This window comes from Candida jiufengensis (genome assembly GCF_024610255.1).
Source record: "Candida jiufengensis strain CBS 10846 chromosome Unknown scaffold2, whole genome shotgun sequence".
In the NCBI taxonomy this organism is placed as follows: domain Eukaryota; kingdom Fungi; phylum Ascomycota; class Pichiomycetes; order Serinales; family Debaryomycetaceae; genus Lodderomyces; species Lodderomyces jiufengensis.
In genome coordinates this window covers 1,386,662-1,399,946 of record NW_026261561.1, presented here as the reverse complement: position 1 = coordinate 1,399,946, position 13,285 = coordinate 1,386,662, and the positions used below count along the sequence as shown (strand labels likewise).

Here is a 13,285-nt window from a genome sequence, read left to right as displayed (position 1 = left end):
AAATTTAAAGTTTTTTGGTAATTAAGAGATTTTCAATAAAAGAGAGTAATACATTTAAACTTTTGTGTAATTTATGTAATTATTATTATTATTATTATTATTAAAAAATAAAAATAAAAAAATAAAAAAAAATTATGAAACTAAAAAATTTAATTTGAAAATTTATTTGAATTATATCTTTTTTTTAAATTGCTGTCAGTTGAACTTATTTTATATAAGTTTAATTTTGAGTTTAATCATTGACTGATTTTTGATTTTATATTAAAAAAACAGTTTAAAAATATAGCTTAAAGTTGTATAATTTAAAGTAGAAATTAAAAATAAAAAATAAAGGTTAATTTTATTTATTTTCAAAACTTTTTCACTATTATTATCAAAAATCTTACTATTTCAAACTATTCAAATCTCCATTAACGCATTTAATGTCAATTTAATTCAAATATTATCAAAAATTATGTATATATAACTAAGAAAATCAATTTGACATTATTATATAAAATTAGAGGAATTAAAATTATTATTAAAGGAAATATCTTTTCTAGCTAAAAATAAAATAGAGGAAATATGAGAGAAAGAGATTTGTCAAAGGTTGATGCAGAATCTAGCAGGAAACGACATAATAATTATAATAATAATACATTTAAACAACAACAAGATAATCAAACACATTCTCAGAAGACTAAACCTGAACCACAACGAAGAAAATTATCCTATAACCAAGATGCAAAACCATTTATACCTAAACAATCTTTAGAATCTTCAATTTCATTTAATAATAAAACTGAAAGTCAGCCGCAGCAAAAGCAACAATTTAGGCAACAGCAATTTCAACAACATCAACAACATTCAAAGCAACAAGAAGATAAACCACAAATAGAAGAAGAAGCCATAGAATTAAGTTCTTCAAAACCTCCAACTTCAAAATTTGTAAATAAAAAACATACAAGTTCATTATCACCAGGGAATTCCGAAGTTACTCCAAAACCTTACGTAATCGAAATTTATAATATACCTTCAAAAACTACAGAAGAAGATATTGATCAATTACTACAACCATTAGTGGATTATGATTCTTATAAAATTGTAAAATTTGTACTAAAAGATGATAATAAACCATCTAAAGTTTTAATTAAAATTGAAAACTTATCAATTTATCATAAGATTTCTCAAGCATTAAATGGGTCAAAATGGCAAGAAAATGTATTGACAATAAATTTAAATACAACTCATGACCAACCTAAATCATCATATTTTTCAACTCCATCTTCCGCAAGTTTACGAAGAAACACAAATAGTCAAGCTTCATCATCAGCTTCATCATCGTCACTAGAATTTAATAAATCATTTGTACCGAACCAATATAGACATCCATCACTACATAGAAATTCAAATTCTTACTACAACAATAATAGATTTAATCACTCACATTCAAAACAACAACCTTTTACATCAGACTCAAGAAGATCGACAAATTCAAGTTCAAGAGGAAGTTCAATTAGTAGAGGTAGTTCAATATTCTCAAATCATAACTACAATAGAGATAGTAGGACTAGTTCATCTGGATCATCTATAGGTTCTCGTGATCTGACACTGGGTAAACAACCTGTTCCATCTTTTATAATGAACATGGTTCATGATAGACACGATCATAAATTTAAAGAAGAGGAAGAGGAGACTCACGTCGAGGAAAAAGATGTGGAAGAAGTAGTGGAAGAAGAGACTGCCACATCAAAACATGAAGAACAGACGCCTCAAGAAGAGGAGAAGGAAGTAAAAGAGGAAATACCCAGTAATTACCCTGAGGAAGAACCAAAAGAACCAGATCAGTATGATGATGATAATGAGTATATTGAAATTCCAATTGGAGAAGGAGAAAATCCAAATGAATTAATAAAAGTTAATGCAACAAGATTATTTGTTGGTAATGTACCTTATTCATCAAATTGGGCATCTCTTAAAAGATTCTTAATTGAAAAATCAAAAGAAATTGAACCAAATAATAAAATTGAAATTTTAAGAGTTGAAATTCCAATACAACAAATTAATTTTAATGAAGGATTATTTATTAATAGACAAGGTATACCACAACAACAAATTGTATCAAAAAGTAGAGGATTTGCTATAATAACAACAAAAAATAAATTTTCATCTTTAAAATTAATTAAAATGTTTGATAATATTGAATTTGAAGGAAGATCATTAACTGTTAGATTTGATAAATTCCCACAATATAATAATTATACATTACAACAATTAAGTTCAAATAATAATAACCCAACTAATATAATTAATAATAATCATAATGTAAATAAAAATATTAATAATCTAAATACTCATTCTGCATATTCACAGAACCAACCACTACATAATCAACAACATACATATCCTCAACAACCAATAAATTATATACCACAACCACAATTGCATCCACAACCCATTTTAATATCTCAACAACAATATCCAACACCTTATAGTATATCTAATCAACAACAGCAACCACCACCACAAACACAACAATTACAATCTTCAAATATATCATCAAGTTATCCACCAAATAATCCTGGAGGTCCATCATTATTAAGTAATTTAGCATTTGAAAGAAATTCATTACAACAAAAGTTTTATTATGGAAGTGGTCCATCATCAATTCAAAAACAGTCAACAAATTTTATACAACAACCAACTACTACTTCACAACAATCTCAACAACCTCCACAACAACCACAACCTCCAATAATGACAACAAATATAAATCAATCATCACCAGGTTATTACGTAATGCCATATTATTTTCAAACAACTCCACCAACAGGTCCAGGATTATTTTCCCCAAACCCATATAGTTATCATCAACAATTACCACCTCAACATCACGTCCAACATCATGTTCAACATCATCATCATCATGTTCAACCACAATTAGCAAACAATTTTTATAATTATCAAGATTTTGAACCAAATTATCATACTCCAAAATTTGATGAATTCGAAGAAGAAGAAGAAGAAAAAGATTATGTTGATAATGATGATAATGATAGGAAAAGCTTAAAAAATGTTAAAAATGTTTTAGGTACTGATGATACTATTGAAAAAGATATTACTGAAGAAGATGAAAAAGCAAGAGAATTATTTCAAGATTTATCAATAAATCCAAGTAAAACATGAATAATGGATTATTATGGCTGGATATTTTATATTAAGTAGATTTAGATAGAACAAATCAATCATGATACTATAGAGATATAGAATGCTGATATTACTCTCTATCATTTCCTCCAATTATTCGATCATAGTTTTGAATTAATTGCAACTTTACTCCAATACTCTAGCTACCTTTAATTAATATTTCTTATTATAAGCTAACTGGCTATAAAAATCACCAAAAATTCAGGAATTTCTTTTTATGTTACAAATTTGATGTATTTTATTAAACGAAAACTTTAAATTAATATAAACAAATGCACAAATAAACAAATAAACAAATAAACAAGAAAAATAAGCCATTCGGATAAATCCCATTGAAAATTAGACGAATTAGACAGATAATACTAGAATTTGACGAAAGTCCAATATAGTAGCAGTTATAGTAGTCAAAGCTAATATATTCGTTCAAATTGGCTAGCCATTCTTACGAGTATCTTAATCAAGTAAGATTATAATAATTTATTATATAATCACTAAATAACATCATCAACTACGTAATTGATTTTTAATTTTTTATTACCACAATAAAAAATAAACAAAATTGTAAACTAAAAACCCTAAATCGTAATTTGGTAGCGTAATTTTTTTTATAATTTCAATTTTTTTTCTTCCTTTTCTTCTTTTTCATTTACTTACAAAAATTAAGCAACTAAAAAATTATCATATTTGAGTAGTAAACAGAGTTTTCAAATAATATACTTACAGTAAGCGTTGTTGTTTGACTGTTATTTTAGTAGACCATGACAACTGACTTTTTCCATAAGTGATTGTTTAAAAGATAACAAGTTTAAAGTTTTCATTTTTTTTTCTCTCATATTTAAAATATCTCTTAGTATCTCTAAGTATCTTTAGTAATAAATAATAAATAAATTCTTCTTCACATTTTAAGTAATTTTTTTTTTTTTACAACCAAATTTATTTTTTTATTATCTCATAATAAATATTAATTCAAATTTCAACAAACAAAACTCAATCTAATAAAGGGCAATAGATTAGAAATTTATCTTTACCTTCGAGAATATATTAATATTTAGATCGATATTAAATATTGATCTATATTTTTTTATTCTTTGAAAAATAAGGTAATTAATTATTACTAATTGGAATCATTTCATTAATTCATCATCATTATTCGAAAATACTTAATCTTAGTTTATCATTTATATTTCGAGAATCATCAAACAAATTCTTTTTTAAATTAACCTCAAATTGATAAAAAGTATAATAATTGATCAAAAAATGCCCTCAGATCCAGCAAATTCTTCCTCAACAAAAGAAAAGAAACTACAATTACAATCAAAAAATGATGATAAAGAAATGCCACCTTCTATATTAACAAAAAATCCTTTACAACCAACTAATTCAAATTCTCAAGTTCATCAATTAAAACATCCTGGTATTTCACAAACTGGATCATTACAACTGTTACCATTAAATTCAAGAATAAATTCTTCAAATAGTATAATACCTAAAACTTCAAATGATTCAATGATTCATCAAGAAAATCACCATCAACATCATCAACAACAACAACAACAACTACCACAACAACAATCACAAAACAAAAAGGAAATTGTAATGGCTGGTGGAGCTTATCTAAAAGATCAAATAAATTCTGATTCAAATTTAATGACATTGAATTCACTATCTACTCAATCATCACCGAAAATTAATATTGAAGATAAAAATAATTCAAATTTCTCATTATCTTCAAATTCACAACAACAAAATCATTTGATTCTGCCACCAGAAGACCCACAACATCATAAAGCACCATCAGTTCATGCACATTTTTATGTAGATGAAGCTGTAAAACCAAATAAATTAGGTAATAGATCAAGAAGTGGATCAGCATCAAATCATTCAAATCCAAGTAATCCAAATTCTAGTATATCAAATCAACATCAACAATTACCAGGTTTCTTGAGGGAAAGTAGTAAAAGTCAAGAAAGTCTTAAAGATACATCTGTAACATCACTGAAAAATCAAATACCCACGATAAATAATATATCAAGTAATAGTATCAGCAACAATAATATTCTCGAAAAACCACCATTAGGGAATCAAAGATCTTCATACTTAAGTAAAATGCAACTGTCTGAACAAAATTCAAATATAGATCCAAGATTACCTCAAGATGATGGTAAAATTCATGTATTATTAGGAGTTTGTGGTGCCTTATCAACTGGTAAAATAAAATTGATTATTAATAAATTATTTGAGATACATACTCCAAATAAAATTGCAATACAATTAATTTTAACAAAATCAAGTGAAAATTTTTTATTACAAGAAAGTTTAAATATTTTAGAAAATGTTAAAGGTGTTAGAGTATGGAAAGATAATGATGAATGGACAACTTGGAAATCAAGACTGGATCCTGTATTACATATTGAATTAAGAAGATGGGCTGATATTTTAGTTGTTTGTCCATTAACTGCAAATACTTTATCAAAAATATCTTTAGGTATATGTGATAACTTATTAACAAATGTTATAAGAGCTTGGAATACTTCATATCCAATATTATTAGCTCCAGCAATGGTAAGTTATTCATATAATGCTATAACTACAAAAAGACAATTAAGATTAATTGCAGAAGAAATGCCATGGATTGAAGTTTTAAAACCTTCTGAGAAAGTTTTTGGTAGTTATGGAGATATTGGATTAGGTGGTATGATGGATTGGAATGAAATTGTAAACAAAATCGTTATGAAATTAGGTGGATTTCCTGAAATTGAAGAAGAAGATGAGGAAGATGAGGAAGAAGAAGAAGAAAAAAAGACAAGTAAAGAAAATGATGCCAAAAATTTGTCGGATAAAGAAAAAGATTCAGCTATTGCAGATGATGACGATGATGAAGAAGAAGATCAAGATGACGACGATGATGATGATGACGATGATGATGATGATGACGAAGATGACGACGAAGAGGAATTTGAAGATGATGAACTAGAAAAAGAAGAAATAGATGATAATGAAGATAGTCAAATCCAATTTAAAGTAAAAAGACCAATCGAAAGTATTAATAATAATAGTATCGACAAACCAATAAATTCGTCATCAACGTCTAATTCAAAACATGAACATGAACAACCCCAATCAGTACAATTAGATTTAAGTTCTAAAAAAGTTTAATACTAATAGTAAGTAATATTCTAATATAATAATTTAACTCAATTTTTTTTTTTTTTACAATAATTGAAAGTTGTAGAAGTCAATACGGAACTAATTGCATAATCAGGTTTTATAATATTACAACATTATTTATTCGTAAAACTATTTAATTTTCATTATTTAATTGTTTAATTTTTTCTTCTCTCCAATTTAAGTAATCTTCAGTCCCAATCATAGTTGAGAAAGTAGTATCATTAGCATTAACCTTAAAATTCGAACTGAAATTTGTAGTAGATGATGATGATGAATTTGAAGTTATTGATTCATTTAAAATATTATGAGTTGGAATGTCGTATTTTTTCGTCATAAAAACAGGATTTTCTTTATAACTTGTTCGTTGGTTTGGAGATTTGTTAATTGGTGAATTTTGTCTAGTAGTGTTAATATTGTTGGTTGATACTTTTAAAGGTGATAATAATGGTTTTAATTCGACATTTTTAAATTTTTGTGAAGAATTATGTGAATGATTTGATACGGTGGAACTACTTAGTAATGTTGATGTTGATGAATTCATTGTTAAATTTGGTAATGTATTGTATTTAGTTGAGTATGTTGATGAAGATGATGCGTTGAAACATTTTTGATTGGATTTGTAAGTTGATGAAGTTATTGTTGATGATGACGATGATGAAGATGTTAGTCTTCTTGATGTTGGAGATTTGAAGACTTTTGACTTGGTGATTGAGGAATTGGTTGAGGAAGTAAACGGTCTTGAGTTTCTTTCTGGTGAGTTTGTTTTTCTTACGGGTTTTTTAGTTGGTGACGTTTTGTTGAATTTTACATTTGATGATTTATATTGTTGTGATTCTAAGTTTAAAACGTCTTCAAAAAAATCTTTACCATTTATCATTATTATTTTTTTACCTTGAGCTAAGGATTGGTTATTGTATGATTTAATTTCATTTTTAAGGGCAGTGAAAACTTGAGGCATTCTTTTATTTATTTTCTTTCTAATTTTTTCTTCATTTAGTAAAATCTTACATGAATTCTTACTTAATAATCTTGATGAATCTTTTGAACTTTCAATTAAGAATGTTTGATCGGCTATTAATGAGTTTAATTCGTTATATATTTCAAAGATTGGGGATTTTTCCACGAATTCATCTTCTAGTTGCTTCAAGTATTGTTCATGTTCTGATAAGATTGTTTCTTTATCTATATCCATATCATTCTCATAATTATAATTATAAAATTTAAATTCTTGTCTTTGATCTAGTGAGTAATATAATTTATCCCAATTCTTTTCAATTTCTGATCGAGTGTCAGAGATGAAATTCTCTATATACTCCGACCTCTTGATGTATAGTTTATTTAATTCCATTTTGAAATTGAGTAATGATAAATCAGATAAGTTGTTGTTTTTTGACAAAAAATCAGAAATATATTCTTCGCTTTCTCCCAATTTTGACCATAATGTTTTACAAGTTTCTGAATAAGAAGTCCATTTTTCCCTTTTTTCATTAATTTTTGATTCTAACAAGTGTTGGAGCTTTATCAATTTTTCTAATTTATCATCATGTAATCCAAACTTATATGGATTTTCCAATATGAATTTTAAATCTTCTATATATAATACGTCGTGTTGTTGTAAATCATGTAATTGATCATTACTTAATTGTAAAAAATCAATACTCTCCAAACATTTTTCAATAACTTCAAACATTGTCGTCTTTCTAATATCTAACAGTTCTTTACCAATTTCGATTTCATTTTTTATATTCTGTATAAAATCGGTAGTTATTTTGGTGAATTTCAAACTTCTTATTATTCTAACAATCTGGTAATTAACTTCTCGTAATCTTTTAATATCGTTTTGTTCTAATGTATCATCCATTGGAATATCTGGTGTATCTCTTGATGAAGTTTTAACAGGACTCGCTAGTATAAACACATTATCATCATCTGCTAATTTTTTCGAAGTGTTTATTTCATTCATTAGTGATTGAAATTCATCTATTATTTCCTTATGTTGTTCAGCTACATCAGTTGATGGTATGACTTTTATTATCTCTGAGTCAAATTCTGAGAATCCGATAAAATCAACTAATGATGAATATTCTAGATTTAAAGAATTAAATTGTTTGTATAGTTTAACAAATATTTTAAGTACGTCAATGAATATGTAGTTCAATTTTGATCGTTTCTCGAGTAGTGTTGGTTGTGGTATATTTCTGACCATATAATCGTATTGTTGTTCAATTGTTAATTCTTTATCATTAGATAATTTAAAATTTGGATTCGACATAGTTGATAATATTTGCTCCTTATATCCATCTTCATATTGTTGTTGATTATTAAACACCATTCCCTTTTGTAATAGATTTAAACATTTATCACCACGAATATCATTAATCATAGATAATATAATTTGAATTTGTTGTCTTAACCATTCACATTCATTATCAATATTATTCTTTTCACGTTGTAAATTGGTTGCAAAATTATTTATTGTATCTTGTATAATGATAAATATTTCTGATTTCTTTTGTGAAGTTTCTGAAGATGAATAACCTATAGTTTTATATATGGAGTTTAATTCTTGAATTGCTTCATTTATATTATTTTCAATTGAATCAAATTTTGTAGTGGATATATCGTTATGATCTGACACTAATGTTGCCAGCAGTATTTCATTGTCGTAATTGTTCATTGTTGTTGTTGTGCTATTTAGGTCTTGAAATTTAAATTGATGTTGATGATTGTGGTGATTTTGGTTTTGATGAAGATGATTATGATGTATTGTTGATTTAGGTTTTGGTGTACTTTGTAATGATTCATTCATTTTATAATTGTTCTGTCTTTGATATAGTATATCATTAGGTAGATTTCCAGAATGACCCATAGATCTTTGGTATGCTCTTTTGATAATGATTATTTGATTTTGTCTCATTTTTCTATTTTTTATAAATGATTAAGAAGAACATTTTGATGTTTAAATTAGATTTCCAAATTGGTTTAAAATGTAAACAGAAATTATACACAGAAAAAATAATTTTTAAGAGGGTTAAAGATTTTGTTTAAGGGGTAAAATCTATGACATTAATATATTTATTTCATTAATCATTAATTATTTCTTCAGTAATTTCATCTAAACTATTATTTGTAGTTTCAAACATCAAATTATCTTTATTTAATTTTACTAAAGCTAATTTATCATTTCTTTTCTTTTTAGTTAAACTCCATTTATATAAATATGCATCTTTTGAATCTAATGAATTTACAATTTTTCTAGAATTTGTTCTTTCAATACCAATTAATTTTAATTGATTTAACCATAACTCAACTTTTGTTTCATCTCCATCTTTAGTGAATTTTTCAATAAATGATATGATTTGATTTGACGTGAACTGTTTATTGCAAGTTCTTGTGTATGCCATCACTTTTGATGCAAATTCTACGTCATTGAATTGTTTTAAAGCTACTTCTATTAAAAGCTCGAAACTCTGCATTGAAATGTTCCTAATTTTGAATTGCTTGTAGTATTCAAATATATGTTTAGCATATTGATAGTTGATTGGTATTTGAGTTGAATGTTTCTCATCTCCATTATACAATAAATGATTCAAAAATACTGTAACGGTTCTATCATTTGTATGTAATTCACTGTCTGCTAAAACAAATTTTTCATAATATTTCATAATAGTTGAAGCATCATTATTCTCATGTAAAGAATTCAACAAAACATCATAAACAGGAGCAAGATGTTCTGAATTTATTTTGGAGCCTTTTAAATTTTGATCAATATTCGCAATTTGAACAATATCCACAGTAGAAATCTTGTTGGCTATAGTTGACTCATAAGGTAAACTTAAAATCCCCAAATCGTTTAATGTCTCAAGTCCATTATCAAACAATGCCCCAATATACCCAATTATAACTTTTGAAGATGACGGGAATTTTTGTTTCATTAATAAAAGAATCTCGCTGGCCAATAATTTTTTGTCATTTGGTTTTAAATCCTGCAAGTTCATATCATTTAATATGGAAATAAACTCATCATATTGATTGATTGACCTTAAATGACGTAAAAATGTCAAGTATATCTGAAAATCAATTTTTAAATTCTCAGAAACCATGTGGTTCAATATTTGTATTCCACTTGATGCATCTTTGAATTTTATTACTAACTTTATTACGGTGTTTAGAATTCTCTGAATTTGTTGATCTATGTAAAGTTTGTTTTTAGTGGAACTTATTTTTTCTAGCTTCATTAACATGAAATTTAAGAATAATGAAGATTTTGCTGGTTCATTTTGTAATATGAAGTATTCAGTTGATATTTCCAATTCTTCCATTGCAAAGGACTCTATTAATCTTAAAGTATGAGTTTGACCAAATTCGGTTTTGTTTAAATCGAGCCATTTTGGATTAATGTAACCTGTATGTGCTATGAATTTTGATCTTATTGAATCATTTAGTAGTCTTTGTTTGAACTCTTGAAACTTTTTCGATGATTTTGGTCGAAAGTTAATTTGAATCATGTATGAATATAATAATGGATAATCTTTTCCATCTATGATATTTAGTATATTTTGAAACACTGATGTATTTATTTGTATTAATTTTGTATTTACCATTTCTGTATTTGCAATGCTTGAGAATAAGTTAAGTAGTCGATCTGATTTATCTGGTTTTCCATCATTCGCTATTGTTATGATTAATTTTGTAAATTCTGAATGAGTTATATGACTAGTAGAATCAATTATAAAATTTAATGCACATGACCTTTGGGATATACTTGTTGATATTACTTGTTTTATTTCCTCATCATTTATTGAATTATAAATCCAGGACGCTTGTTTCGTACTACTCAACTCCTGAAAAATATTTGATAATTTGAAACATAATTCAGCTTTTTCATTTATGTCTCCATAGTTGATTTGATTCAAATGGTTTAATTCTTTCTTTGTGAGTTTACTTATCGTCTCTAAATTCATTTGAATTAAAGGATGTGGTTTTGTATTTAATGGAATTTCCAATGGTTTAATTATTGAATTGAATGGATCATGCCGTATAGATGGATTAAATGTGTTAAATGTGGTTGGTTCTTGTATAGTTGCCAAAGTTGCTAAGTTCCGCCTTAGTCGTACTTGTTTACAACTTATAATATTAGTTGGTCGTAGCATTTTGGATTGATTTACTATTGCATATTTTATTCACTTTATTATATTAATTTTTCAAATAAATTTTTTTTTACAATATTGTGTTGCAAAAATAGAGTTGTTCCAAAACATCACCAAATTTTTTACAACCATTCAATGAATAAATATATTTATATTATTAAAATCGTCTAATCTATCAAAAGTATGTATAAACTCTATACTGTATGATCATCATTCCAAGGTTCTAAAGTCATAGTAGAAGTATTAATACCACTATTTCTATATAAATATTTTTGATAAAAATAAGCAGCATCGAAAATTATAGTACCTGAACTACCCAAAATATAAGGTAATTCTTCCCAAATAAAAGAGTATCTGTTTTCACCTAACACAAATGAACAACTTGTTAAAATTGATATTGTATATGTTAAATTACCTAATAATGCTGAACCAAATAATAATGGTGATATACCTTCAACTGATTTTCTTTTATAATTTTTATATAATTGTGGACATCTTGAGCTACAATATACTATAGTACAACCCCATGCTAGTATTCTACCTATCGGAAAATTACTGAATAATGTTATAGTTTGTGTATTTGTAGACAAAGCATTAACTTTACTAGCATTCATTAAAACAGCACCTGCTACACTTTTAATTATTGGAAATTTACCTTCATCAGTCGAATTATAACTACTTGGAGTACTCGAAGTCCCATCTTCTGAATTTAATCTTTGCATTGGAGTACTATGTTTTATAATATCAATCCCATCATTTTGATGAATTTCAATATCATTTGTGGTGACATTATTAATATCAATCCGATCTATTGGAGTATATAATTGTGGTAAATGTTTTGGATATATACTATTATAATAATAATATTGAAAACATAAAGTAATATCATTACATAAAAAAAATATACTTAAATATAATTGAAATTTTAAAGTTTCCTTGTTAATTAAACAACTCGTAAAAGATAAAAAATCTCCCAAGAACCATAATAATAAAAACAGTGGTGATATACCTTCTGCTGATTTTAATGTGTAATTAGTTATAATTTGTGGTAATTGTGCAAATACCCAACTTATACATGATATTATACTAAATGAACTTGATATAAATGATATATCAGAGCATGTGACCATATTTTATTGAATCAAGTGATAACATATATTAGTTTGATAATGAGAAAATGTCAATTAAGGAATAGTTATCAAATTATCGGTTGTTTGTTCTTGTCCTCGAGATAATGTTGTATTTGTTTAAACGGCATAAAATATTATTATAAATATTTAAATAAATATATATTATTATTTTCTTATCTTTAATTCTCAAATTTGATCTATCAAATAAAATTTATAATTTATGTGTCATTCGTAAATTTGTGTCATTAAATACAACGGATTTATATCAAATATTATATGTATTGATTTACAAGATAAGCGCTTAGTTATTTTGAGAGTTGTTGATTTACTTCATGACGATAAAAATAAAGGAATCCTTAATTGAAAATGTATCTCTAGAATAAAATCTTTGAATTACTACAAAATAACTTAACCTGGCTTTATATAATGATATCAACAAAAATAAACTTTAATTCAAGATTTGTTCTACTATCGATAAAGTATAGTTAAACTAATTATTGCGAAAATTGTCCATTCATTCTTTGTTGTTCTAGATGATTTTTAATTTTCATCCTCCTTTTTCTTGAAGTATTTGAATATTTACCCATTGATCTATTGCTTGGTCTGTGAGAATTTTAAATGTTCTTAACAATAGAAAAAATTGTTCAATAT

The 13,285-nt window shown here is 26.1% G+C and overlaps 5 protein-coding genes across 5 annotated transcripts; 2 read left to right on the top strand and 3 right to left on the bottom strand. All coding sequences in view use genetic code 12, as the record gives it.

Moving 5' to 3' along the window:
* Positions 1 to 564: 564 nt before the first annotated feature.
* On the top strand, positions 565 to 3,165 carry KGF54_003640 (uncharacterized protein; the record flags this gene model as incomplete). The annotated part of the gene is made up of 1 exon (XM_051764251.1): positions 565 to 3,165. One exon carries the CDS (start codon positions 565 to 567, stop codon positions 3,163 to 3,165), a length of 2,601 nt encoding a protein of 866 aa, XP_051619700.1.
* Positions 3,166 to 4,443: 1,278 nt separating this feature from the next.
* Positions 4,444 to 6,342, top strand: KGF54_003639 (phosphopantothenoylcysteine decarboxylase complex subunit; the record flags this gene model as incomplete). The annotated part of the gene is made up of 1 exon (XM_051764249.1): positions 4,444 to 6,342. One exon carries the CDS (start codon positions 4,444 to 4,446, stop codon positions 6,340 to 6,342), a length of 1,899 nt encoding a protein of 632 aa, XP_051619699.1.
* A 145-nt stretch (positions 6,343 to 6,487) lies between these two features.
* ASE1 (Ase1p) lies at positions 6,488 to 9,223 on the bottom strand (the record flags this gene model as incomplete). The annotated part of the gene is made up of 1 exon (XM_051764248.1): positions 6,488 to 9,223. The coding sequence occupies one exon, from the start codon at positions 9,221 to 9,223 to the stop codon at positions 6,488 to 6,490; it is 2,736 nt and encodes a 911-aa protein (XP_051619698.1).
* Positions 9,224 to 9,437: 214 nt separating this feature from the next.
* Positions 9,438 to 11,507, bottom strand: KGF54_003637 (uncharacterized protein; the record flags this gene model as incomplete). Its single annotated transcript, XM_051764247.1, has 1 exon — positions 9,438 to 11,507. One exon carries the CDS (start codon positions 11,505 to 11,507, stop codon positions 9,438 to 9,440), a length of 2,070 nt encoding a protein of 689 aa, XP_051619697.1.
* A 191-nt stretch (positions 11,508 to 11,698) lies between these two features.
* KGF54_003636 (PQ-loop repeat-containing protein) lies at positions 11,699 to 12,634 on the bottom strand (the record flags this gene model as incomplete). The annotated part of the gene is made up of 1 exon (XM_051764246.1): positions 11,699 to 12,634. One exon carries the CDS (start codon positions 12,632 to 12,634, stop codon positions 11,699 to 11,701), a length of 936 nt encoding a protein of 311 aa, XP_051619696.1.
* Between the last annotated feature and the right edge of the window lie 651 nt (positions 12,635 to 13,285).